Source organism: Musa acuminata, chromosome BXJ1-5 (genome assembly GCF_036884655.1).
Source record: "Musa acuminata AAA Group cultivar baxijiao chromosome BXJ1-5, Cavendish_Baxijiao_AAA, whole genome shotgun sequence".
In the NCBI taxonomy this organism is placed as follows: domain Eukaryota; kingdom Viridiplantae; phylum Streptophyta; class Magnoliopsida; order Zingiberales; family Musaceae; genus Musa; species Musa acuminata.
The window spans coordinates 46,411,957-46,438,613 of NC_088331.1; the positions used below are offsets into that span (position 1 = coordinate 46,411,957).

At 43.4% G+C, this 26,657-nt stretch overlaps 4 protein-coding genes across 5 annotated transcripts; all 4 read right to left on the minus strand.

Moving 5' to 3' along the window:
* Positions 1 to 3,277: 3,277 nt before the first annotated feature.
* LOC135674026 (agamous-like MADS-box protein AGL61) lies at positions 3,278 to 3,955 on the minus strand. The gene has a single exon (XM_065183435.1). The coding sequence runs from the start codon at positions 3,953 to 3,955 to the stop codon at positions 3,278 to 3,280; it is 678 nt and encodes a 225-aa protein (XP_065039507.1).
* A 902-nt stretch (positions 3,956 to 4,857) lies between these two features.
* On the minus strand, positions 4,858 to 6,684 carry LOC135674027 (sugar transport protein MST3-like). The gene is made up of 4 exons (XM_065183438.1): positions 6,552 to 6,684; positions 6,150 to 6,472; positions 5,428 to 6,057; positions 4,858 to 5,331 (listed from the first exon to the last, which is right to left on the minus strand). Exons 1-4 carry the CDS (start codon positions 6,682 to 6,684, stop codon positions 4,858 to 4,860), a joined length of 1,560 nt encoding a protein of 519 aa, XP_065039510.1.
* A 2,118-nt stretch (positions 6,685 to 8,802) lies between these two features.
* On the minus strand, positions 8,803 to 12,969 carry LOC135674668 (L-ascorbate oxidase homolog). 2 transcript variants are annotated; one of them, XM_065184740.1, is made up of 8 exons: positions 12,747 to 12,969; positions 12,543 to 12,652; positions 11,227 to 11,497; positions 10,865 to 10,967; positions 10,400 to 10,745; positions 9,674 to 10,039; positions 9,526 to 9,604; positions 8,803 to 9,195 (listed from the first exon to the last, which is right to left on the minus strand). In XM_065184740.1, exons 1-8 carry the CDS (start codon positions 12,894 to 12,896, stop codon positions 8,983 to 8,985), a joined length of 1,638 nt encoding a protein of 545 aa, XP_065040812.1. In that variant the 5' UTR covers positions 12,897 to 12,969; the 3' UTR covers positions 8,803 to 8,982. The 2 variants fall into 2 exon arrangements, with proteins under 2 accessions (XP_065040812.1, XP_065040811.1); XM_065184739.1 differs by lacking the exons at positions 12,543 to 12,652; positions 12,747 to 12,969 and adding an exon at positions 11,565 to 11,960.
* Positions 12,970 to 17,033: 4,064 nt separating this feature from the next.
* Positions 17,034 to 19,809, minus strand: LOC135674669 (pentatricopeptide repeat-containing protein At1g53600, mitochondrial-like). The gene has a single exon (XM_065184741.1). The coding sequence runs from the start codon at positions 19,802 to 19,804 to the stop codon at positions 17,732 to 17,734; it is 2,073 nt and encodes a 690-aa protein (XP_065040813.1). The 5' UTR covers positions 19,805 to 19,809; the 3' UTR covers positions 17,034 to 17,731.
* Positions 19,810 to 26,657: the final 6,848 nt, after the last annotated feature.

The window sequence follows — 26,657 nt, forward strand, 5'->3', positions numbered from 1 at the left end:
TTGGGCGTCGAAAGAATCAGGTCGAGAAACCTCTCTCGACCTCGGTCTTCATGTAGGTGGCACATTGGGAGCTTAGTGTTTTCACCTCAGAGGCATCTTGGATAATTCTATGTATATGGGTCCAAACCACGTCAGGTTGACCAAGACATCAATGACTTCTCCCCTCAATATTTTTGGTACTAGAAGGAGGGTCTGATATCATAAGAACAATCACTTGTTGACCCTCTCAATAAATGTTTGAGCGAAGAGGCTTTACCCTCGACCCATAGTACTTTTACCTAAGGGAGGCAACAACCACCCTTTTTGTACATGGGTGCATCCACTTTGATGCATACGCCAATGAGATACTAGCATCTATTCAACAACCTAGGTCTATCACCCTCAGAGATGACCCTGATCCACCTGCTCATTTCCGTCGAGTTGTTTTTAAATCTCACTCAACAAGTAAGTGCAGATGCTAACAGGTATGGTATAGGTCATTACTTTGCTTTTGCCTTAGTTAACCCAATAGGCAATGCCACAAGCCAAGCTACCGTCATCGGCTCCACCCCAATCAACATCGACACCCATGGAGATTCCCCAACCTAGTGTAGTGCTGACATCCCAAGAGCGCCCGAGACTTATCGAATTGTTGGTCGAGGGGGCATTTTAGTCTCCAATCATAGAATTTGGCGGATCACACCACTACTCTACCATACTTAAATTTAAAGCCTAATCAACAGATTCGACAAAGGATTCCATATAGATTCAACTACGGTAGATGGATTGATGTTCGGAGGAGATGCAACGAGAGTTCCAATAATCAAAACAGTAAGTGTTGATTGTCCTCACCTTGGGTTGGTCATTGTTCACACAAAAGATCCAGGAAGAATCAATTATAATGAACTTTTACCTCTTGTCCTTAGAGGTATTTAACAGCAATGCCAACTTGATAGATTACATTGTATGATACTTCAAATGCTCTGATGTGCCATACTTACTCGATCACATTAAGAGGTCCAACATGAGAATGATATATCTACCTAAACTCGCTTTTCTATTAGTTCTATTGCCCAACTCATGAAAGAGCTCAAACTTCACTTCCCCAAGAATGTATACCTGTGACCATCAGTGGCAAGGCTCCTTGGACTCAGGTAGAGGGAGGAGGAAACACTCGCAGACTTCATCACTTGATTCACAAGAGAGATCCAATATATGCTAGATGCCCATCTGTCACTCATAATACAGACATTCATGATAACTCAAAGTCCTATTGCCTCTTCTTGTCGTTGATAGAGAGATCACCAGCAACTATACCAAAGACACTTCAAAGGGTCAATCAATACATCATCGAGCCAATGGTCTCAAGTAAGTATAAGGAGTCACACAAGAAGTTAAAGCATAAGTAGTCACAATTAGCCCTGACCTTAAGGTCATTGCGAAGAAGAAATGAATGACCTGAGTTACCTCACCCAGGGTTTGAGTTGCCCTACCTAATTATGACTAGAATTGAAGTTTTTCTACAGGTAAAAAGACAATAAACTCTTAAAAGACCCTTACTCGATGAAAACTCACTTGGTGAAAAGAGACAAGTATAAATACTACCACGTAAAAAGAAAACCTCACAATGGGAGGCATAAGACAAAATATGTATAAGGTGTGTGTGAGTTGAAAAAATATGACCCACGTAATAAAAAACCTACCACATCATGAGGCACCAACCCTTCCATTACTTAAGGTGGGTAGGCCACTGCCCAACGTAGCCTGTTAGCCTAGAGGCCTATAAATTAAAAAAAAAAGATATAAAGGTTAGGTAGCTCGACCCTCACATTCGCCAATGATAGGGAGGTCGAGAAACTTGACCCCTGCTTTCGCCGAGGAAAGGAGATCGGGAAACTCAACCCTCACTTCGTCGAGGTGTGGAGGTCGAGAAACCCAACCCTCGCCTTATGCCGAGGCGTGAAGGTCAAGAAGCTCAACCCTCATCTTCACCAAAGACAAGGAGGTCAGGAAACCCAATGCCCACCTTTGCAAGGCAAGGAGATTAGGAAACTCAACCCCTGCTTTGTTGAGACATGGGGATCGAGAAACCCGACCCCCACTTCGTTGAGGCGTGGAGGTCAGGAAACTTAACCCCTGCCTTATACTAGGGTATGAAGGTTGGGAAGCCTGACTCTCACCTTCACCAAAGATGGGAAGGTCAGGAAACCTGACCCCTGCTTTTGCTAGAGGCGTGAAGGTCAAAAAACTCGACTAAGTCAGGAACAGACGATGATGTTAGGAAACCTAATCCCATCTGACCAAGGTGTGTCCCTCGATAATACAAGAAGTAGGTCGGTGATGAATCCCTACTATTAGCGCTCGAGCACGATGAACTAGATGTGCTACTAAGTCAACAATGGATTGAAGAGGTATAAGCTTGACATGCTAAATGAACTAGAAGCCACACTTCAGACTCCTCTTGTGAGAACCCCAAAGCATACCATGGGGAGGGGGGAGAAATTATATGGAGTACATCATCAACAAATCTTTATCCAACATGTGATCACCACGTGGTGTCCGAGGTGAAAGGAGCAAATGGAGGGCCCCACCACCTGTGCCCATGTAAGCAATGGTCCAAGGTAGACGATTATTAGTTGCCCCACCCTCCTATCGCTCACATGAATAAGAGAACAGTGGGAGGATGTTGAAGGTGATTAAAGGCTATCTTATATATCTTGGGTTGTCAACTTGGACATCAAAAGGATCAAGTTAAAAAACCTCTCCTAACGTCGATCTTCGTATAGTTGGCATATTAAGAGCTCGATGTTTTAATCTCGAAAGTACTTCAAACAACCTTGTGCATATAGGTTTGGATCACATTATGTTGATTAGAAAGTCAATGATTTCTTTTTGCTAATTTTGCTGGTCGTAACCTATTTCTTAAAAAAAAAATTCTAAAATAATATATTTAATTTTTTAAAAACATTCAATGATATTAAAAAAAAAGAAGAAGTTATCATATACTTTTCTGTCTTCGCTCGCTGCACTTTCAGTCAGATTAGCATCACAACTCAGAAATAGAAGTTAAGAACAATAGGAGATATTGTTAATGGACAGAATTCATATATCATAAAACTGCATGATTACAAGTAAATGGCATTCATCCTTTTCTTTCAAGAGACACTTTCAGATTAACATCAGCAACTCAGAAATAGAAGCTAAAATAATGGACAGAATTCATATATCATAAAACTGCATGATTACAAGGAAATAACGTTCATTCTTTTATTTATTTCAAGAGACACCAATTCCTACCTTAGAAGATACCTCCGTATCCATAGCTAAAACCATGTTGAGGAGGAAGCGCCACCACGCTCTCCTCCGCCGCCGCAAGGAATCCCCCAACGAAGCCACCTGCAGCCGCGTCCCCCCCCATGACGACGCTCCTTGTCTGCACCTCGATCACCAGCTGATTCACTCTCATCGCCACGTCCCACCGCAGCCGCTCTAGCGCCTCCCGTAGTCTCTCGAGCTCCACCAATCCGATCTCCTCCAGGTTCGCGTCCAACAGGCCAGCCGTGGAACCCCACCGCCCCCTCAAGGCCGCCTCCAGCGCGTCCTTCCTCGCCCTCTCCGCCGCCAGCCGCTCTCCGAGCTCGAGGTACTGCCGGTCGAGCTCGTGGACCAGCGAAGCCCGCGCCGGGACCATCCGGTGGTCTACGACAGGGGTAGGAGTTGGCGCCGCACCGCCGGAGAGGAAGCGGCCGACGACGGAGTCTACGGACGGGTGGCCGAAGGAGAAGGGCTTTCCGGCGGGTGAGAAGACGACGAGGGCGATCTCGGCGCCGCACAGGACGGAGAGCTCGGTGGCCTTCTTGAATAGACCCGCCCGGCGCTTCGAGAAGCAGACCTGCCGGGCCTCCTCGTTTTCGATGCGCTTGATCTCGATCCTTTGGCGCCCCATGCTCGTCTTCTTCTTCCTCGGCGGTATCATCTTCCGAGTCCACAAGGCACAAGCAGAAGCACGCAAAGCAAAACAAGAGAGCCTCTCTCTCTCTCTCTCTCTCTCTCTGTATATATATATATATATATGGCATGATGGATAATATGAAAGCGTAACATTAGGGGAATATATCAATCGATGTTATTTGGTAATATGGTGAGTTGGCGATTGTAAGATGGAGCGAAATCATCCAATCGAATCAATTAGTAATCAATCAGTATGAAATTAGAATACTTTTAGACCTTAGAGGACATCAAATGATACGTGTTGTGGTAAACAACCTGGAGCCATGGCCTCGGGGCCGACGTGGCTCGGTCCGGGTCCGGATGACGGGGGATCTTCCCGTGACGGGTTTCGAGTCCGCCGAGATGGTCGCGTGCGGTGTCCGATCGGGACGGAGTCGCTTGTTCCTCCGAACAGAAACTCTTCGCCTGCGCGTCCGGTGGGGACCTTCGGCTTCGCACCTGTATAAAGGTCGGGCCGGGGTGCTCGGCCCGACCCCTCCGACGATCAAGTCAGATGATGTGGAGGGGGTTTCAGATGAAGAAATGTTTTTGTGTCAGTTCCCCCCTCCTCCTGATGAACAAGAGGGTATTTATAGGGAAGCTTACTATTGTTTGATGTGCCCACCTACAGGGGCGGGCTGGTAGCGTCTGACATTACTGTTGGCATGGCGTGAAGAACCGAACCTGAGTATACGTTAATACGTCTCGACCGGTGTTCTGGTCCATTTGACCGGATGCTATCGCGTCAATCGAGGCGTGAGGCGTCAGCCGAGAATTGATATGTATCGACGGGGAGAATTGAAGCCTTAATCGAGTCCGATTGCAACTGTGACTGACATACATTTACGTAGGACAAGTCGACAACGATATGTCCGCAGCTCACTTCTCTCATGCAGCTTCGATTGTGTGCTTGGCCACCTCGAGGTTTCCGACGTGGATGTCGTCGTCGGAGATGAACTTGCCCCAGAACCAGTGTTTCTTCCAGACGAGGACGATCTCCTCGATGGGCACGTTCTTGGTCTCGGGCAGGAAGAGGGCGACGAAGACTGTCATGATCACCACCCACCCGGCGAAGAAGTAGAAGAGGCCAAACTTTAGGTGGCAGAGCGCTGTGAGGAACACCTGCGCGATGATGAAGGTGAAGAGCATGTTGACGGAGACGGTGATGCTCTGCCCTGCTGACCGGATCTCCAGGGGAAAGATCTCGCTGGGCACCAGCCACCCCAGCGGCCCCCATGACCACGCAAAGGCTGCGACGTAGAAGCAGATGAAGAGCACGATGATGCTGGCGTAGTTGGTCGACATGTCCGTGGCCACCCCGCTGGTCCCGAACTTTAGCGCGATCAGAGTTCCCACCAGCAGCTGCGCCACCGATCATGTCGGGTTGCGCGTCAGTCATTCATGGTCTCTTCGATCTGAGAAGTCTTGAAGAAGAAGAAGAAGAAGAGTGAGGGTCACCTGAGACACGAGCATTTGGGTGCCTCCTTGCAGGAAGAGCTTTCGGCGGCCGAGCTTGTCGACCGTGGCGATGGAGACGAAGGTGGCGAACACGTTGACGATGCCGGAGATGACTGCGGACGCGAGGGAGGCCTCGCTGCCGAAGCCGATGGTCTTGAAGAGCACGGGAGCGTAGAACATGATGACGTTGATGCCGGTGAGCTGCTGGAAGGAGGGGATGAGGATGGCCATGCACAGCTGCGGCCGGTATCTGCGCTGCAGTATGTTGGACCAAGGGTGGTCGATGCTCTTGGCCTCCGTGCTAGCGGCGACGAGGTCGCCGTACTCCGCCTGGATGTCCTCGGTGCGGCGGATCTTGCGGAGCATGGCCTTGGCCTCCTCGTCGTAGCCGCGCTCGATGAGCGAGTTGGGAGTGTCGGGCAGGACCAGCGAGCCGACGGTGATGATGACGGCCGGGACCGCCGCGAGCCCGAGGCTGACGCGCCATCCCCAGCCACCGTCGATCGACGCCGTCCCGTAGTTGATGAGGTTGGCGGCGAAGATGCCGATGGTGATCATCAGCTGGAAGCCGATGTTGAGCATGCCCCGAAGCTTCGCGGGCGCCATCTCCGAGAGGTAGAGCGGCACAGACTGCACACCAACACCAAACCACCAAGTCAAGAAGAGTGCATGCAGCTTGCTCTCTGCTTCTCTCATGGCCTCGTCATGGAGTGAGCCCTCGCCTGATTCGCGAAGCCGATGCCGATGCCGAGGAGGACGCGGCCGAGGATGAGCATCAGGACGTTCACGGCGGCGCCATTGATGGCGGAGCCGAGCAGGAAGGTGATCCCACCAGCGAACATGGACCACTTCCTCCCGAACACCCTCGTCACCGTCGACGCAAGGAAGGACGATATCAGCGCCGCCACGTAAAGGGACGACGTGAAGAGTGTCAGCAGCTGGCTGTCGAACTTGCAGTACTGGTTAGTGCTCGAGTCCGCCATCTGTTGCCGGTAAACCGAGGGGAAGAATCTCGAGAGGAACGAGTCCATGGATGTCACTCCACCTTCAAACCTCCCGCATTAGATCACGTCCCAACCAAACCAAACCAAATCCACGTTACGTCTCGGAGCCAATCGGATCACCTGAAATCCCGATGTCGTAGCCAAAAATGAGGCCGCCGGAGGAGGCGACGAGGCAAGTGAGGAAGACGAAGAGCGTCATCTTCCCGGGGTGTTCCTTGGCGCCGCTCGTGAGCACGATCGTGCCGCTCGCCATTGTCTCTTCGCGGTTCGAGCAAGAGAAAGGAAGGAGATGACGAGGAGAAGAGAGGCTCCTCGATGGGTTTGAGTGGACCGACGGATGCATGCTTATATATAGAGGTGACGACGAGCTAAGTCAGAAGCTGTCGCCATTATCCATCGATCTGTGACATGTCCTAACAATATCGTTCCGCTTCATGGATTTGGTCGTAACTATCCGTCTCTGTCACCCTAAAACGAGATCTATCTTCTTTGCTCGTGGGATTTAGGGTTGCCCTAATTCCAGATGTACAGGTAAATATGTTGCTGCATTTAGGTTTGGATCAGTTTGACAGCTCTTTTTTTTGTACTCATGCATTAATCGATTTGATAAGATCATTTAGTCTCGTGTTGAACGTGGAATATGGGAACAAGATATATTTTAGAGTTCACATACTCCAAAAGAATAAAACCGTACGAGTATGCCCATCACCCGGATAATTCTTCGTGAGCTTATACACCAATGATCGACCGATCAAATGGTCCCTTATCAGATTAGTATTAGAAGGAGGGTCTAAACCTTTAGGATTGCACCGACAAAATCGTCCCTTATCATGATTATTATACTTTTAATTCATTTCGATTAAGGATTCAAAATCTCATCTCACACTGAAAAGATTAACATGATGAACTTTGATGTCAAACAATTCCATGGCTGCTTGTTTGTGATCATTCATCCACATATAGACATTGAATGAAGAAGTATCCAAGTTTCAAGCTTATTGAAATTACATTGGATATCAAACCTAAAAGTTCTATGTGGTATTATCACTAAGCAATTTGATTGTATTGATTCTCATATCTCATACTATTATAAACCTATGCTAAACAAATATTTTACTTAATATGATTAGGATTAGGACTAATTGTCCTAAAATTTAACATGCATTGCTTACTAAAACTGGATCAGATTTTGCATACTTCAACATCACCAGTAAAGTAATGTTCTGAATCAAAACTTCCCAGCAATGGCTTCCTCGTGGCACGGCGTTTGACATGAACGAGAGGCACTGTTTTCCGAAACGGAATTGAGTTCTGCGACAGAGCAAAATCAATAGCAGTTAAACATAGGACGAAAGCTGGAGAAAGGAGAAAGGAAGCAGCAGAGTGAGGAAGTGTGCATCCATGCACAGTGCTGCATGTTCTTCAAAATCTGGAGGAGGTGACAGGAGCCAACATCCCGTGCTTGATGCCATTAATGTGCCAATAAATCCATCCGGGAATCACATCCTGCGGCAGGAATGCACCCCCGCTGCTGCAGATTTCCATTAATTCTCCAACCTCCTCCTTGTTTGGTGGTTGCACATTCAATGCGCTTCCATCCCCTTCGTTCTATTAGAGAAGCCTTCGTCACCTTCCTCCGGCACCCCTCTCTCCGCTCCCGTCTCAAGATCTTGAGGTCGGAGGAACGAGATGTTGGCCCGGTTCAATTAGAAAGTAGTGCTTCTGTCTTACTAGAAGTTCTATTGTTTTAATTGAGCCGTGCCAATATCACGTTCGTTGCTCGGAGTGGTATCAGGTAATCTCTCTATCGCAAGCTCTCTCCTTCCATCAGCATTCTGCATCTTTTTTATCCATTGATGTGAGTGAATATGAATAGCTTGACATGTTCTTGTGCATCACACATTCTTCATGAATTTTTATGTAGAGGGACTAATCATAAGACAGCAAAATGTTTTACCTTTGTTTAATTTCAGAGAGAGATCCATCCTGACTTTTTTTTGGTCTGTTTATGCGAGATGAACACAAAAAACTTGTCGAATGCAACCTAAAGATTCAGTATATCTCTGCTAGTGTTTCCTGCAACCTTTAAGAACAGGTAGGACAAGATCATGTAAGCTGTTTTACTGTGGTTTTTGTACTTGTTTCAGGACAAAGGAAGAAGCTTCATGATGCATAATTGCTTTGCTTGGCTTGACATTATCCCAGAAAGCAAAAAAACTGGAGCCTTTTGTGTCATTTCCTTGAGCAGTATGCCACAGATTTCTTGAAGTTCTATCAACCATTGTCAACATTTTTTATTTGATGTAGCCAATGCTTGAGTTATTAGGTTGTAATTTTGGCAGCAATGCAAACGTCACAGAAGGCATGAACATTCCATAAATTCTTGGAATCAAATTAGGCTGAGAAAGATGTAAAGTTTGTCTGAATGAAACACAAAAAACAAGAAGCTGAATAGAGATGGTGAGTCAACTTCAAGTCTTTGATTTGTTTGCTTGCTTGCTTGCTGCACTTGCCTGATCTCTCAGAACTTGTGTGCTCTGCCGTAAATGCATCAGAGTGGTCTAGTTCGGCGGCCTGATGCCAGGCCGCAGAGCAGTGCGTTCTTCGGGATGGGGTACTCATCTCTCCATGAATTGGCCGGAGAATACACACGGAGGTAAAACTGCTGACCGAGATACTGCCTAACCCAATTCTCTGATCTCACATTCCACATGCCTACATTGTCCAAAGGCATGTATATTGCAGTCCATGATCTCGGATACACCTGAAAAGAGAGAAGTCAGTGCAGGAGAATGCAAATTCTGATGAGCAAATCTACATATTGCATGAAGAAATCGAGGATATGATCTCTAAAACACCAAGATTTTTTGGCTGCATGCATTTTCTTCGAGTCTTGTTCTGCTAGGGAACATGATCAGAGTAGCATTTTGCATCTCAAGTCAAAATTGTTTGCAGTGTTCTTGAATCCAACGAAAAGCTACGAGAAACTTAGGACTAACATTGTACAGAAAAATTAACCATGGTCGCAATTATTCGAGTAGCTTCACATAATGTTGACAAGGACTCGAACATTACTGATCTTCGAACTTGTTACCTGCACCGTGCAACGCGATACAGTGTCATGTAAGTTGTAAGAGTCCCTGCTTGCTGATGTCCATTGCCCTCCATCCATTCTGCACATCGCCAGGTTCAGTTTGGTCATGGCACCATAAGAGATGTCAAACACCTACTAATGTTCTTACCCAACAACAAAGAAGGAATTCCCATCAATGTGCCAAGACTGCACCAAATCTTCGTCGTTCTCAAAGATGATTTCCACATAGTCTCTGAAGTTGGCTGCCATGACTGAAGTCTGGAGATAGCCACCAGCGTAGGTTGGATTATCAGGTATACTTCCAAGCGTGAAAACTCCAGAGATATTGTAGAAGTCGGCAATCTTCAGAGGAGTATCAGCTGAAATGAAGGAGACACTGTTGACGGCATATCTTTGCTTGCCATTGATGATAGGTGCAGAGTTTGCAAGCCTAATGGTTCTGGTGATGTTCACCTGTCCATAGTGGTATGATCCTTGTGGATTAGGCCTTGGCCCACTTGCTGTCAGATTTAATCTGATTTAAGAAAATGAATATATCAGGAAACATTAACATGGAAACCATATCCAAGAATTCGAATCAGAACAAAAGTTTATATAGACTTAATACTGAGTTGACACAATTCTAGTATTGTCACGACTCGAGTCTGATGTGCTAATTGACTTATAACTCTGTTTAATCCAAACTATTGATTAAAATATTTAAGCTGAAATTATCGTAGTACATTCATCGTACCCTTATAAGCCAATCTTATTCTTTGTCTACTTCCGATATAGGACTAATATCTTATCGAGTGATCGTGTAAATGAAAGAAAGAGTTAAGGCGATACGCAGCTCAAGAGAAGAGCAACTAAGAATCAGTGTGCAGGAATGTACCGAAATGATCTGGCTTGGTTGAGAGACCAGTCAACCTCCACCGTAGGCCCTCCTGGCAACGGTGTAGCAGGGACTTCGATCGAGTTGCTATAGTGGAGAACGGCGGTGGTCGTAAGGATTGGGTCTGTGAATCGGGTCGATACCACAATGAAGTAGTCCTGTGCAGGTTGGTCGGCTGTGACAAGAACCGAGCAAGACTGGCCAAGATGAATGTCGAGAGATGAGTAAGTGTTTTGGACTGTATGCGAGCCTTCAATCTCAACCAGTTTCATTGTGTGTCCCTGAAATCTTATGTTGACTGATGTCAACAACCCGACATTAGAGATTCTGAACCTGTAAGTTTTGCCTGCAACAAGGAATTCAGTAAGTTATCCTACTGCATCATGCAGCTTACAAGTTTTTGGTTTCAGTGTATGCTTTGGATAATAAGAAGACATCATAGGAAGACAAGAACATGAGAATTACCTTGATCAACTGTGAATGCATAACCATTTGCACCTTGGCCATTGATGAGCAGCCCATCAGGGAAAGGAAGATCATTCCCATTGTCTACTATAGCTTTCAAGTCCTGCAAGCAAAATATGTTTTGCTCCGATGAAGATTAAGTTGAAGCCAACAAATCAAATGAAAACAAAATGCTCATCAAGGATTTCAAGGCAGACAGAATGGTGGAAAGCATTAGAGCAATCGAAAGACCAAGAACCAAACATTAATGAGCCAGGCAAAACAAATGATCTTGACAAAAGTTGCAACTCTAATACACACTCAAAATTCATAGTTTTTCCAGCAATCAGAGCATGGATATTCTAAGTTAGATTCAATCTTACAGTGTGATTGGTCTTGAACCAATCGCCGGTGAGTAAAGTGAAATCCCCGGCTGGTGGAGGGTACGGCACAGGGATTAGTGGACGACTCAGTACTCTGATGCCACCAAAGCCTCCAGCAGCCTTGTGGAAGTCAAGAGTGGGGAAGTAAAAGTAGCTTCCAATCTGATCCTTTACTTGCATCACATATGTATAGTTCTGTCCAGGAAGGATTGGGCAGTTTGTACCATAAACTCCATCTTCCCATGAGTTCTTCCTTTGTTGTATCCCGTTCCTGCACAAACGATCAGCAAATTTTCTCATTTGACATTTCAGAGTGAAGAATGGAAATATCAGCATACAGATATTCGATGTTCCAATGTAAGATGCCAAAGCAAGAAGCATAAGAGATTGGATCAGGTGAGCTCTCAAGAACCTTGCATCTGGAACTACCAAAAATGTCCTCAAGATATAAAGACATGGTTTTGAAGATGATGAGATAATGCATGACAAAGAATCTGACAAATATGAAAAGAAAACAGGTTGCATAAGATGAAATCCTCGAACTACTTAGTAGATTGATCAATGACCCAATTATCCAATCATCTCTTTTCCATCCATCCAACATGATTAAAGATCATCAAATGAATTTTGTCATGCAGTAACGATGACATTCTTGATATTTTCATCATCTTATTCACATGATTGTAAGCTCTAAAGCACCTCAAATAAAAGCCTACACATAAAGAACTCTTCTAAAGATCTAAAGTGTACCCCCCGAAAAGAAAAGGAAACTAAACTTAGAAGCTAAGCATAAGAATCTAAGCCAAAAGGTATCAGATTGATATCCCTCCTGAAACCTGTCATCCTATTTCCACCAGCTCACTGTACCATTCAGAGAACATTATGCCAACAGATGGTAGCCCACACTGATGACATCCGATTTAGGTGTCGTTACTTAGCGAATGCAAATTGCTGCCAGGCTCAGAGGATGACCACCTCGAGTTCCTTTTGTACTTTACCATGTGCACTGCTGCCAGTAAGAAAGAAGCGACACGAGTGGGTGAGTCTCTTTTGCTTTAAGAACTCTTAAAGACCCATCACTCTGCAAACCGACCAGATCCAAGAATTAGGCTCGTCTAAAAGTTTCTCTAGCAATTCGAGGTACATGTCTCATCGCATGGAATGGAACATTAGATCTGCTGTGTGACATCGAAGTAAGCATGAGAAGGTCATGTTCTTGGAATAAAAATCAGAGGAACAGTAGAAAGATGAAACATTTCCTTGCGAAGACAAAATCTTTTTCGATAAGAAGAGTGGGAAATGGAAACAATACAGACCAGGAGATGAGGAAGGGTTCGGTCAAGTTATTGAAGACATTTACGATAAGGTTGTCGTTGGTCACTGCCTCGATCTGTGGTCCTGGGAACTGCCCATCGATCAGTATCCCCTGCATCGACGAAGAAACAAGAAGTTAGTCCCCCAAAACCCAACAAAAGAGGCACAAAAGGGGTAAAGGAAAAGGGACAAAGGGACAAAAGAACCTGTTGCTTGACTCCAAGGGGATAGATGTCGCCATAGGTGACACTCCAAGTGAAGAACCTGTAAGGATCATCACCTGCGACCCACCAAGAATGGCAAGACAAGCAGAGACAGAGGAGAAGCCAGATGGGGAGAGAGGAGGAGGCTTCCATTGTGCTGAGCTGGTTGAATAAAGGGAGAGGGGCAAGATAGAGAGTTCTACAGCGCCATTGGAACTGTGGAACGAGGTCTGAGGAGTGGGATAAGATATAGGGAGAGGGGGCGGGAGGAGGGGTTGTGCATGAGCTGTCATAGGATCAACCACTTGGTGGGCGGCAAAAGCGGGAGGCAAGTTTAAACCTCGGAACGCGTGGCGTTGACCCGAGTTGGATGCTGCAGAACTGCCGTTGACTTCAGTCTCGTATCTTTGTGATGTGTTCCAATATCTCGCTGCTGTTGTCGTTCCCGTGAGATCGTAATCTTAAATCTAAAAATGATTATAGAAGGAAGCAAATATATATATATAATACAATTTAGTATTATATATATATATATATATAACTTAAATTAGAGAGGAAAATAGGCAAATTATTAACATAAAAAGGATGCATATATAGTCTTTGACTATAAATAAATATCTATTTGATTTCTTTGTAACTCAAACATATTATCTATAAAGAGACATTGTAGGGATTAGGGTTAAGTAACCCAAAGCACAACAGTATGATGAGAAGGTGAGATGGAGCTCATTGGATCACTTCCATTGCAAGCTTGATGCCATGGTTTCAGCAGACAAAGATGAGAAGAACTGGAGGCAAGATTTGAGGAGGAAAGCAGTCAGTCATCATCATGTGTTGTAGCTTCAAAACACGAGTCCAATGGCTGTCATAATTCACCTTGTTCTTGAGATCTGAGCTGCAACTTGGCCTATTGGACCATATACTTCTGGTGACATGAGGACACCAGAAACATGGATACAATGATCTTCCCTGTGGTTGGATGTTTCTATGGTTTCAACATCATTCAATTGTTTGTCATTCTTGTCTGAAATTATATGGATAATAAACCATTTTATCAGAGATTAAACAATAACTTTCATCATTTGAGAGAGAGAGAGAGAGAGAGAGAGAGAGAGTTAAGGGAAGAACAGAGCTGTAGCTGAATTGATGCTTGAGAGGACTTTGTACATGAGTTTGCAGGTTACATGTAGATGGCCCTCGAACACCATGCCAAAACGACGAGCAAGAGAACGCGAGAAGGAAAAGGATGTGAGCTGACGCATCGCGCTGTAAGCGCTCGAAGCCGACAAGGCAACACAAGGACCATGCGGCTCGAGGCTTCCTTCCCTCGACCCTTCGCCGGCGTGCTCTCCGACCAGTCCGACCCGTCTTCCTCGAAGATGGTGTCGAGGGTCAGCGCCCGGGCTGCTCGTCTCGCGCTGCTGCTGGTGCGCCGCCACGGCGCCACCGCGGAGAAGGGGACCTTCGGCGACCGAGGAGAGCTCGGGGCCACCTCGAAGAAGAAGGAAGCTAGTTGTACGCTGGCCATCTTTGCCTGAGCTATGGAGCTTGAGGTCTAAGGACTCGACCGACTTGTTCTTACACCACGGAGAGGGAAGGATCTTTATAGAGAAGAAGAAAGGTAAATGCACTTGAATCATTCCTTTATTACCAAAACACCTTTCCGACGAATCAGGAGGATGAAAGCTGCAGCTAAAAATGGACAGGGATTAGATTAGGAATAGGAATTCATGTTCCTCATAAGACTACAGCCAATATGCTATGTCATGTTCTTATTCTCCTAACACTATTCTTGGGAGTCAAAGGTAAAAGATCTCCTTTTGGGGGGGGGGGGGGCAATAAAGGCTTGGTTTGGAGGGATTCATGGAGTTCTCTTCCAGCTTGTGACTAAAAATGGTGAAAGGTGTGGCTGCCAAAAATGAGCAGTTCACAAAACCATTCATAAGTTGGTCATTAGGCTTTGGGCTTCTCCTCCTCATGCTGAGACTAAAGTTTTCTACACCCAATAGTCTTGGAATTTTGCTACAACATGGATTTCATCTTAATTCACATCTACAACTACAGGAAATAGAATCAGACTCATGGCATGATTCTTCAGCATTCATTACTCTATCATAGGATGAATGCCAAGGACAGTGTTATGTGCCAACTTGAAACTTACCATATGTCTTGTCAGTTGATTTAGCAGAGTTATTTTTAAGATAAAAATGAATGTATATAAGATTAAGAATCATAAGATATGTGATCCACAGTGTTAGACATGGAAACACTTTTCAGAGACATTCTAAGAGTGTCTTAATGTGGGTCATGCATCATATTGTTGCATCTGGAAGTAAGGAATCACTTTTCATGGATGAGAAGCACCATTCAGGGAGTTGGCAGCCATGGGAGGGTACTCAATACAAGCCAAATCCTCAAAGCACAAACCACACACATGTTTGGCTAGTGGAATGAAGAGATGTATGTGCATTTCTTTGCAGACCACAAACAGGGGGGAGACATTGACATATCCATCTGCCTGTGGATGGCTGCTGCTTTGCTTTCCTAGCAAATACGGCATTACCTAGAGAGAGAGAGAGAGAGAGAGAGAGAGAGAGAGAGATTCATACCACTCGCTCATGGATAATGCTGAAGACATTAGTTCACAGAGAATGTAAAATATTATCAGAACAGGGGAAAGAACTGTGCATGAAAGGCATGGGTTATCCATCCAAGAAAAATATGACTGTTTTGATACTATTGATTTTTACATGCTAAGATATTGAAGACAATTTATGATGTGCAGAAAAGAGATCCATTGGCAGATCCAGTTTTTTTTATGGCATAAATTGAAAGCTGATGAGTCTACTCTGAAAAATGAATCTATCATGACATGCTAACAAAATAATCTAGTCATTTTGTAGGATGAAGGCTGACATCATGATGACATGTTGATGACAACATGGTCTATGTAGATGTTATCAAGTAAATGATGAGTTGGGTTAACATATTATACATCAAACTTAAGCTCATAACATCCATAAGTGAGTGAATCACATATTAGGTAAAAGAAGAGGGTTGGTTTTGTGATTGAGTTGGGTTACCTATGTTTGAATCATGACATTATGACAGTGCCTAATCACACAAGTATATGTCTACTTAAAAGTTTATTTCCCTGCTTATTATGAATGCTTATCAGCATCAGTGAACACAGAAGAAGACACTATAAAACTTTTCACACAATATGTGGTGTCAAGCTGAAAGTATTTTGAACTGCAAAGTAGCATCAAGTAATATACACACACTGAACATAGAGAAAAAAGAAGCAGAACAGCGACTAGTAAGGATGTGAGATATAAATGGTTGGACTACAAGGAAAGAAAACAGATAATGTGGAATCTTATAAATGCTTATCAGCATCATTGAACACAGAAGAAGACAATATTGAACTTTTCCCACAATATGTGGTGTAAGCTGAAAGTGTCTTGAAGTGCAAAGTAGCATCAAGTAATATACACACACTGGACATAGAGAAAAAAGAAGCGGAACAGCGACTAGTCGGGATGTGAGATATAAATGGTTGGACTACGAGGAAAGAAAACAGATAATGTGGAATCTGCAACTTGGATTGGAATTGAATTAACCAATGCCAAATGAGTTGGAAAACCAAGGTTTTATAAAAGATCGTATAGAATTCATCAATGTGTTTCGTCAGATGATGTCCATCGGAACTGATAGCTCCTCAATCGCAGACACTAATGATTAGAAACTCCCGCTCATGTAAAACTCATCCAAAACAGATAATTCCTTCTAGAACCATTGGAGATGATCTAGAAATATTTCTATACCCTCTATTTTGGATTGATCATTGTGACCCTTATTCTATCATCATTTAGCTATTGCATTTATTTTATTGATTGTTTGTCATGCCTAGAACCAGCTCTGGGTTTGGACGTAATATCAAATATCCCCTAGAAACACAAAATGTAACAAGACCATGGTAGCACAGGGATGCAAATTAATGCTTTAAACCATTGAAATTGTACCAGATTAGAGGCACTAATCATGCATCTCATCTTCTCATCTAAAGTATGATTCAGGATCACACAACAGAATATGTGGCTATGGTCTCCAAAGGGATGGCACGACCTGACATATCTATCACCACAACCAATGAGAAGATATGAAACATTGATTATGAAAAAGCTTGAGTGAATGATTGACCTTGAGCTTTCAAGAACAACTTTTCAGTAACTCATCAAACTTGACAATGTTCGGAACAATATTGCAGTAAGATGGGGGAACAAACGGTTGTTCTGCACAGCCCACCAAATAAAAAAACTTTCCATGAAGAAGTTTCATTTTTGTTCATCACTATAGGTTGTCTTCTTGCTTGCAAAATGTTAATGCCATGAAACACTTGATAAAACAGACATTTTTTTCTATTAAACATCAATTGTCTAAAAAAAATAAGGAACAACTAAATTGGATTCCTGTCTATACCTGAACTAGCCATACCAAGACTCTGTTTGTTTGGCATGCCATCACCATGTCCTCTGCCGCTGCCACTGCCTCTACCATCACAAACACCACTTTTCCCTCCAAATCTACCTCCCACCTCTACCTGCGACGTCTCTTCTGCAGTTCATATTCTTGTATGGTTTTGCTTATGCCTGCAAATCATATTCATGTCTGCCTTCAAATTGAAACCACGCTATTTGCCTCCAGAATCTGAATTGGAATTGCACTCATCTGATATTGATTGCCACTTTGCAAGTGTCAGCAGTTAAGAAAAAAGATCATTTACAAGATTTGAACCATCGTTGTGATTCTCAATCAATGCTTTAGCCTGACATATTTTGTCCTTGTAACTGACAGGAAGTTCAATGCCAGGATGCCAAAGAAGTCATGTAGAAGACTGGAAACACCATCATTTTCATAGATACATGCTTCCTGCCTCAAAAATGCTGACTTGCCTTATAAACATATCTAAGCAGCATGTGTACATCTCATGCTGTGTTCTGCTGGCTTGAATAACTATCAGATATAACCCAACTATATCCTGGACTCTTCCTCACACCATTGGTCTGCTTTGTTATTCTCATTCTCTCCTCATCCTTCTTGCGCCCTGCCAAACCATACAAGTTTGACAGGACAGCATAAGTTGTTGCATTGTTTGGTTCCAAATCCAGAAGTCGCTGAGCGGCCAACTCTGCAAGTTCAAGATCAGAGTGCATCCTACTAGCATTAAGCAATGCTCCCCATATTGCAGAATGAGGAGAAAATGGCATTGATTCAATCAAATCTAATGCTTCTCTAAGAAACCCTGCACGGCCTAGGAGATCGACTGTGCAGGTATAATGATCAGGTCCTGGTTCTATGCCATATGAAGATGACATGGATTTAAAGTGCTTATAACCTTCATTAACTAAGCCTGCATGAGCACAAGCCGAAAGAATCGCTAGGAACGTAACCTGATTAGGTTTGCAGCCATATCCCTGCATGTCCTTAAACAATTGAAGAGCTTCTTCTGCCAAACCATGTTGAGCAAATGCTGTCATCATTGCATTCACTGTAATAAGGTTTGGGTCAAAGATATGCAAGAAGACATGATATGCATCAGTCACCTTCCCACACTTTGCATACATTGAGACCAGAGAGCTTTGGACAGCCACATCTGACTCTAGATCTGTTTTGATGATACGAGCATGAATCTGCATTCCCTGGTCCAGAATTGCCAAGTTAGCTGAAGCACTGAGTACGGTGCTCAGTGTGAAACCATTGGGCTTAAACCCTTCATGCACCATGCGATGGAACCACCACAATGCATTCTCATGCTCCCCATTCGCCACAAACCCTGAAATGATTGCAGTCCATGCAACTTCATCTTTCACAGGCATCTCATGAAATAGACGGACAGACTCGGAAATCCACCCTCTATTGGAAAATCCCACCATCATCGAAGTCCAAGATACAGCATCCTTCTCTGGCATGGTCTCAAATAACACATTGGCCTCCTCTAGCATGTCATACTGGATGTATCCAGCTAGCAAAGAATTCCATGAGACTACATCTCTTGTGTTCATGCAGCTGAACGTATTTTTTGCAGCTTCCATCCAACCAACTCTAGTGTACATGACAATAATTGAATCACCTAAGAAGACATCTTGGAGTCCCGTTACCAAGACAAGAGCATGAATCTGAATCCCTTCTTCTATCCTTTCCAATTCGGCAGTGGCATCGATCATGACCGAAAGCGTTGTGGAATTGATGCCCACGCCTTCTCTCCTCAACTGTAGAAACAGTCCAAACCCATCTTCATATATTCCACCCTTAAAGTATCCTCGAATCATAGCAGTCCAGGAAACCACATTCCTCTCCGGCATTGCATCGAAAATCCTTCTGGCATCAGAGAGCCTCCCACATTTGCAACACCCATCGACCATCGAGCTCCAGGAGACCACATCCTTCACCTCCATCGACTCAAACACACAGGCAGCCATATCAAGCTTGCCAACCCTCAGGTACCCACAGATCAAGGCGTTTGAAGCAACCGGGTCGCGCCACCTCCGCGGCATCTCCTGGTAGACTTCCTCGGCCTCCTTTATCATCCCGCACTTCACAAATCCTGTAATCATGGCGGAGTAGGAGACCACATCCCGGGCGGGCATACGCGTGAACAACTCGCGGGCCTCGAAGACGTGGGCGGAGCGCACGTAGCCCGAGATCATCGCGTTCCAAGTGACCATGTTTCTCGTGGGCATTTCGTCGAATATCCTCCGGGCTTCAGAGATCCGGCCGTTTTCAGCGTAGGCAGTGAGAAGCGCCGTCCACGAGACGACGTCGCGGACGGGCATGCGGTCGAAGACGGACTGGGCGCCGAGGAGATCGCCATCTCGCCCGCTCCTGGTGATCCGGGCGTTGCAGGAGACCAAGAGGCCGCGGGACGTCGGGTCAAGCGATGGCGGCTTCGGCAGGACTTGGGCGGACGCGGCGAGTGACGACACTGTCGAGAAGTTGAAGGCCGAGATGAGGAGACTCGCACGGCAACGGCTTGGCTTGGCGATGTGTCTTGGCAGCATAACTGAGCTTACGAGAAATACATGGTTGTGATATATATATATATATATATATATATATATATATATATATATATATATATATATATATATATATATATATATGTGTGTGTGTGTGTGTGTGTATATACATATATATATATATATATAATCAAATGTTTAATTGTTTTATATAAATTTCTTATTTTTATAAATTTTAGTTTTACTCTTTTAATCCAAACAAATAATATTTCAAAAACTTTTCGCCTCCGATCCCGCGCTTTCAAAAGACTTTTTTGCTCGGTCTGAAAGGAGTCTTCCGGGAACTCTCGGCCGTCGAGAAAGAAAGGAGGGGTGTGGAAGGCGGAGGAGGCCCGCATCGGAGATGTCGCGGCTGTGGCCAAGCGAGTCGCGGTCGGTACGATGTGGGTGGGTTCTGGGCGATGAAGCCCTGATGAATTATGGTCAAGAGCTAGCAGCCGGATCGCTGATCGCCTCTGCCGGAGATCCCCTGCGGCGCCACCAGGTTCGAGGTCTTCGGCTGCTCCCTCGCCGCCTTCGGTAAATTTCCACCCGTCCAACTCCGTCGGGGTGATTAGCTCGTATCAACAATTTGGTTCGCAGGGGAGTTGAAGAAGCTTCTGACGGCGGAGAAGGGGCTGCAGCCGGCCGACCAGAGACTGCTTTACAAAGGGAAGGAAAGATGGGACGGCGAGTTCGTTGAAGTTTGCAGCTTCAAGAACCGGGCCGAGGACCCGTCGAGCTTGGAGAGGAGATATGTCGAGATGCGGAAGAACGCGAGGATCCAAAGCGCACAGCGTGCTTTCTCCGCTGTATCCATGGAGATGGACAAGATGGCCGACCAGGTATGGTAGTCTTACCATATGCATTTTCCAGCATTTAATTAGTCAGAAAATAGGGTTTAGTTTTGAAGAACTGCAATCCTAGAAATGCTGTCTCTTAGATGATTGAAGATTCTGAAATCCTAGGATTTCTAGGATAGAAGATCTTGAAAAGGCAGCGTAGAAATGCTGTATGCACAATGCTTTTGTGGCACTTGTAAATTTGGTGATGATTTAGTATTCTATGTTAAAATAAGAATACAACAGGGACAGACTCCTCATAGATTAATCTGCCATTGTTTCTGCACAATGAAAGATAAACTTTTTAATAATAAATTTGAAAGTTATCGATAACATTCGACCTGTTGTTCATGTAAGTGTTTCGGTAATTGGAGAAATCTTTATCCTGCATAATGCTTCATGTATTGCCTTGTTCCACAGATGGATATTTGGTGGTCATGGTAATTTTTTTTCATTCGAGTCTAGCAAGAGTTTTACTAGCCAGCTGAACCAAAAAGTCTTTACGTTACATTGACAACATGGACCAAAACATTATTCCTCACATGAGCAGGGCATACTGCATAGTAGTTAGTTATCTTCATCTTGCCCTGTACTGGTCGATGAACTAGACTAAATAGTGAATACCCCTGCATGACATCATCTTGGTATGTTTTCTTTTGGGACCAAATTAAATCTAAGGATGGATGCTGACATACCTAAGAAACTACATTTTTGAAGCTTAGAGAGGAAATTAGTTCAGGCCAAACATTGGGATTGCATATGACTCAGGCACAGGTATAGTCCATCCATTGATGCACACTGGCCTAATTTGTTCATACGCACTCGATCGATGCTAAAGAACATAAGATGCTGTGAGGTTGATAAAAAATCATATCCAGCTGACTAAATTTCATTTAATTTGTTGGGTCAAACTTCATATGACTATCTAGGGTTTTAATGTGCACTGAGAAAAAAGACTTTAACCTCTAACAACACTTCTGAAACCGTTCAATCACACAAGGCTTTTGGTCTCTAAAAATATGTGGATTATAGTATCAACTAAAGAAATACAGTGTAACATTATTCCACACCAGCTGCTGTCTTTTATGAGTTATGCTTTAAAGGAACTTGAGCAGGAGCAAAACAGACACTTGCATGATGTGAGTGTGCTGCATGCAATTATCCATGGCTACGGACCAAGAAACCTGGGGTGAAATGAAATGTTTTAGGAGTCTTAAGAGTGTGAATTAGGATGTCTTAAATCAGTAGAATTATCAGAATGAGGTGAAACTGTATTCCTTAGTCCCTCATTTGGGATGATCTGTTCTGAAATTAGACACAGTTAAATCCTCTTAGGGTCAAGCTTTGGCCTGTCCTGCAACAGTTGGTGTTTAAAATTATTGGTTGGGCTCCTCTTGTATCAGTTAAATTAATCTCCACTGCACTTGGACCGGGTACACTCCAGGTAATGCTTGCTAGAAAAGCAGCCCAAAACATTTTGATTATAGACAATGCCAATGGAAGTCATTGTCCCAAACACTTCAGGGGCCATCTTTTCCTCTCGGCCATCACATCACTGGACTACATTCTTTAGCCAGAAGCTCCACTAAGGTTTTAAAACAATTGAACACTGATGTTACTAGGAAAATTAGTTGCACTCTTCAATTCATCAGATGAAGGTATTCAATTTCTATTCTTCCTCTGAACTTCAATTCAGTTTTAAGCGAATTTGGGGTTAGTTTACTGAAATGAATGATTGATAGACAAAGCAACATCCAATAATTATATGTATGATTTGAAGCAGTTAATTTTGTATTAGAAACAGTTATTGATGACATCTGTTTCTTGTTTAATTTCCTCCATGAAAATGACTTCAAATCTCTACAAAAGAAGACAAAGCAACATACTAAGCATTTATAGACTTCCAAGTGTCTACATTTATACATTTCTCAAGCTCCTTGTTCTGTTTAATCAATCAGTAGGATCCTTGCTCATGTAAAGCTACCTAAAAGCACAACAACATGGAAAGGGGCAAAAAAATTGGGTATTGTTCATAACAAGTTTCTCTGTGGATTATGGGGGACTCGTTGTTTCCTGCTATATGATCAGGGAAGAAAAGGCTAAAGCATTGCTTGTTCCCTCATGAAAAGGAGAGTCAAACTTAGGATGAGATTGCTTTGGCAGCATCATTTTCCATAAAAGGTTTGGAAGGACACTTATTTGTTTTTTAATTATGATCAGTGTCCTTGTGGCCTAAGCTTTAGTCATCTAATAATTATTGTCCTTGCATGGTTACCTTAATCATGGGCTCCACATGTTGTAGCAGGTGCCTTTAGGTTGTGTCCCATCAATATTTTGCAGTCACTATAATGTCCACCTTTTCAGTTAATCTATTAAGCATTAATTTCACATCGGATTAGATATATCTCACTACAATATATGTATAATGACATCCACAGCAACAGAATGAGTTTATCATGTGATTTTTTAATCTGCTTTGTCCTCTGGACATTGTGATAGCTGATCAGTCACAATGTCACAGTATATCACAATATAGCAACAATGACTAATTCTGCTCTTTGACAATGCAGGCTAGTCTAACCATCCTGATTGCATTGTCAGAAGTTGCATGGAGCAGAATTTAGTGAATCAGGTCAAATCAACCATATTCTAAGTCAAGTGGTTGTTCAGTCTTGGAACCCTAATCTTAGTTGATCAATGGGGTCAAGATTCTGGCATAGTGGTCCAGGTATCAGTTTCTATCATCACAGTACTAATTACTCATAGCACAAATAATGGTCCCGTCATCTTCTGATTTTTTAGTGTACATCAGATAATTTTGTAGGTTTGGTTTGTCTGGTAATATAAGTGGAATAGCTTGGTTCAAGTATAAAAAATTAATGATGTACCCATTTCTTCATTATCAGCAATAAAGTCACCATATCTTGATGGCAAATCATAAGTGCTAATAGTGTGATTGCCACTGTTGTTAGTGCTGCTCTTACATATCCAGCTCAAACAGCACCCGAATTATAAGAGCCGCAAGTCAACATGCACCAAACATTTCTGTTTGGTCAGCTGCTAAACCTAATTTGTAGTGAAGTGATCTCCCTAGATACAAGGAGTTACCAGATTAGGTTCATAAGATAAGAAAGCAGTTCATATAAGTCAGGGTATGGTGGCTGTTCACTAGTTAGCTGGGGATTCTTTTCTCCTGCATTTATTTTGCTCATTAGAGTACTAAAGAATCCAAAAGGAACCACGGTGAAATATTGATGTCACTGGTCTCAAAATTAATAGAATGTTTTTTACAGAAGTTCCTATTCTCTAGGTCTCCAATATGAATGGTCATATCATGCTTTGCTTACGCCACATGCATGCCCACACTTACCACACCCATTATCTTTTATGCAAGGACCTGGTAGGGCCTTTGCAGGGATTTCATTGAGATTTACTAATTGATTGTCCAAATTTGTGCTTATTCCCTCGAATCAACTAGGTCTTGAGTTGAGCCATTAGAAGAGGACTGAAGTCTTGAAGTATGAAATGTTTCAGACTTCAGCAACCATATGAGAGTTTACCATGAGCTCAAATATTTGTAGGATGATCAATAAGGAAACTGGAAGATTTCAATGTCTTACCAAAATCTTTGATGAAGAATGCATCAGATGTAGGCACATGATTTGGTAAATTTCTGAAGTCAAAGTGACATTATTTGGTGAAAAAACAAAACTTGCTTATCTTAAATTAAGTTTTCTATATCTTTTTTACTTTGCATATCTGACCCTCTTGATAGGATTCAAGATAAGCCAAGTTTTTTTAATGATTCCAATCGAACCATAAATCTTCACTTAATGAAGTAGCCAAGAAGAGAGGCCACAGGTCTAGGATATTAACATCTTTACCTACTAAAAGATTTGTATATTGTTAACTGACCTCATCATTCAAGTTTTTAAACTTTTAATGCATCAGGAGTTCAAAACAATTTTATAAATCTGTCATGCTAAACTTATTGCGTTCTGGCATTTCCATCCAATATCTGGCATGTCATTTGCTCATTCATGAGTAGGTAGAACACATTGCTGCGTTTCCTAGATCTACAGTTGACTGTCTGATGTGATGGCACAACTAAAAGATGTGGAAATTCTCATTGCTCATGCAAAATATAATGTTCTATCTCTTTAGTCTACACAAGCTAGGCAACATAACCAAATCTGCAAAATGATGCACTGATGCCACAGATAGTGCAGCTGCCACCAGCTTAACATTGCTAATGGTGTAACAGGGACTCATACCAGTTGTTAATGGACTTGCTTCTTGGCTTCCTTCGATTGAACCTATACTATATGACAGTTAATGAACTGTATGCACACAGATGTATCCTGCAACACTTCAAAGCATGTTTGTTTTAGCTGATATTTGATAATACCATGCCCACCTTGATGTTTATAGTTTATTTCATTTGGAGTCCCCACCCCCCCTGAAGCCCCTTACATTCTTGCACATCTTCCATTTATTAATTGCTACTTTTAATAAGTTGCCTTTGCCCATTTGTAGTCCATATGCATCTTCAGGACAATCCTTATACATTAATTTCTTATCTCATTCCATAAATTCACTGGCATCCCAATCCACAAGACCAGCTTTCTGGAAGAACCCTCTCCTAATCCTCGGTAGGAGAGTGCAGTGGCTCCTCCTAGTATTAGGGGGACCATTGAAGTGTTAAAAGATGTGGTCCTATCAATCACTTCTATATTAAAGGCTCAACTTGTAAATGGCAAAGATGCTAATGTTCTCTTAAAAAGTTTGTTTAGTAAATAACAATTGAAAGCCTGGAAGGTCCCATTTCTTTCTTCCTTGGGAAGAACTAATGGGAGATAGTATACTATTTTAAATGCTTTGTTAGCATCCTAACTCTTCACCCTGTGTGAACAGCTGATTCTCACAAGTGGCATCCGTTTAGGTTGATCAGAATTTTGTCATCATTTAGCAGTTGGTTCACAAGAACACTCTATCATTTGCTCTTGAACTGATGAGTTTACAAAAGTTTGCTCATCTTCACTGGTGAGGAAGAAAATTTGCTTTGTACTGACAGAACCATTGTGTGGTTGAAGCTTCATGTAAGTAGTACATTTTTTCAGTTTTGAATCATTCGACTATGTGACTGCTATAATTAGTGAATTTTGATATCTTCTTTGGAACTTTCATCAATCTTTGTTTCTCTCATCTTCCACTTCCTCATCTAATCCATGCCACAGGCTTCTGGTTGCTGATTCCTAGGAAGAGTTGCATCTCGAGAACTGCAGTCAACTGGCTGTGCATACACACATCTCTCGGTGCTCCACTCAGCAAACTTCATATAAGGTAACATAGCAAGTTGATTTTTTTGCATCCACATTCTCATGCACTAAAATAAGAGGATGTGGCATTCCATCGATCGAGGAAAGGATGGCTATTTATTTAATGAGGGGACCCTGAAAACAGGTACGAGCAAGCACTATTTGATTCCAGTGGTGTGGGGGAATTCCTAGTTGTTGGCTAGAAAATGGCCACAGATCCATGTTACGATTGGAGAGGGGATGGTAATTCCAATGGCTATCGACCAAACACTGACATGACTGCAGCTAAGTAGCACAACGACAAGGCGATCGACGGGTCACCTGAGAAGATCTCTGTGTTGCATGCATGCACAATGTGCATGTGGTGGGATCGATGACGCTCTCATCACCAGCCTGTGACAAGGAGGACCACATGAACTCTATCCGAGTCCCACGGGTGGCTCAGGCGGTGCAAGGACGAGAAAGGAGAAGGCGCAGTGCAGTGGGATGAGGGTACGTACGTATCAGGTGAGTGTTGTAGGGTGGTGATGGATTTCTTCTTCCTGAGACGGGCGGGCGATTAAGCTGCTGTATCTCACTCGAGCTAAGATTTTGTGGACCGAGACTAGATTTTGTGTCTTGGATTTCACCAAATCTATAGAAACGTTGGAGGTGTATCCTCCAACATGATCAAATCTGTTGTTGTCTGGCTATCAA

Excerpts from the sequence above, each read along its gene's own strand:
- LOC135674669 (XM_065184741.1), bottom strand. The coding sequence starts at position 19,804 with ATGCTGCCAAGACACATCGCCAAGCCAAGCCGTTGCCGTGCGAGTCTC.
- LOC135674668 (XM_065184739.1), bottom strand. The coding sequence starts at position 11,830 with ATGTTGGATGGATGGAAAAGAGATGATTGGATAATTGGGTCATTGATC. Across the intron at positions 10,968-11,226 it reads GGTTCAAGACCAATCACACT|GACTTGAAAGCTATAGTAGA; the intron begins GTAAGATTGAAT and ends TTTTGCTTGCAG. Across the intron at positions 9,605-9,673 it reads AATTCCTTCTTTGTTGTTGG|AATGGATGGAGGGCAATGGA; the intron begins GTAAGAACATTA and ends GGCGATGTGCAG.
- LOC135674026 (XM_065183435.1), bottom strand. The coding sequence starts at position 3,955 with ATGATACCGCCGAGGAAGAAGAAGACGAGCATGGGGCGCCAAAGGATC.
- LOC135674027 (XM_065183438.1), bottom strand. The coding sequence starts at position 6,684 with ATGGCGAGCGGCACGATCGTGCTCACGAGCGGCGCCAAGGAACACCCC. Across the intron at positions 6,473-6,551 it reads CTACGACATCGGGATTTCAG|GTGGAGTGACATCCATGGAC; the intron begins GTGATCCGATTG and ends GGAGGTTTGAAG. Across the intron at positions 5,332-5,427 it reads CCCAAATGCTCGTGTCTCAG|CTGCTGGTGGGAACTCTGAT; the intron begins GTGACCCTCACT and ends TCGGTGGCGCAG.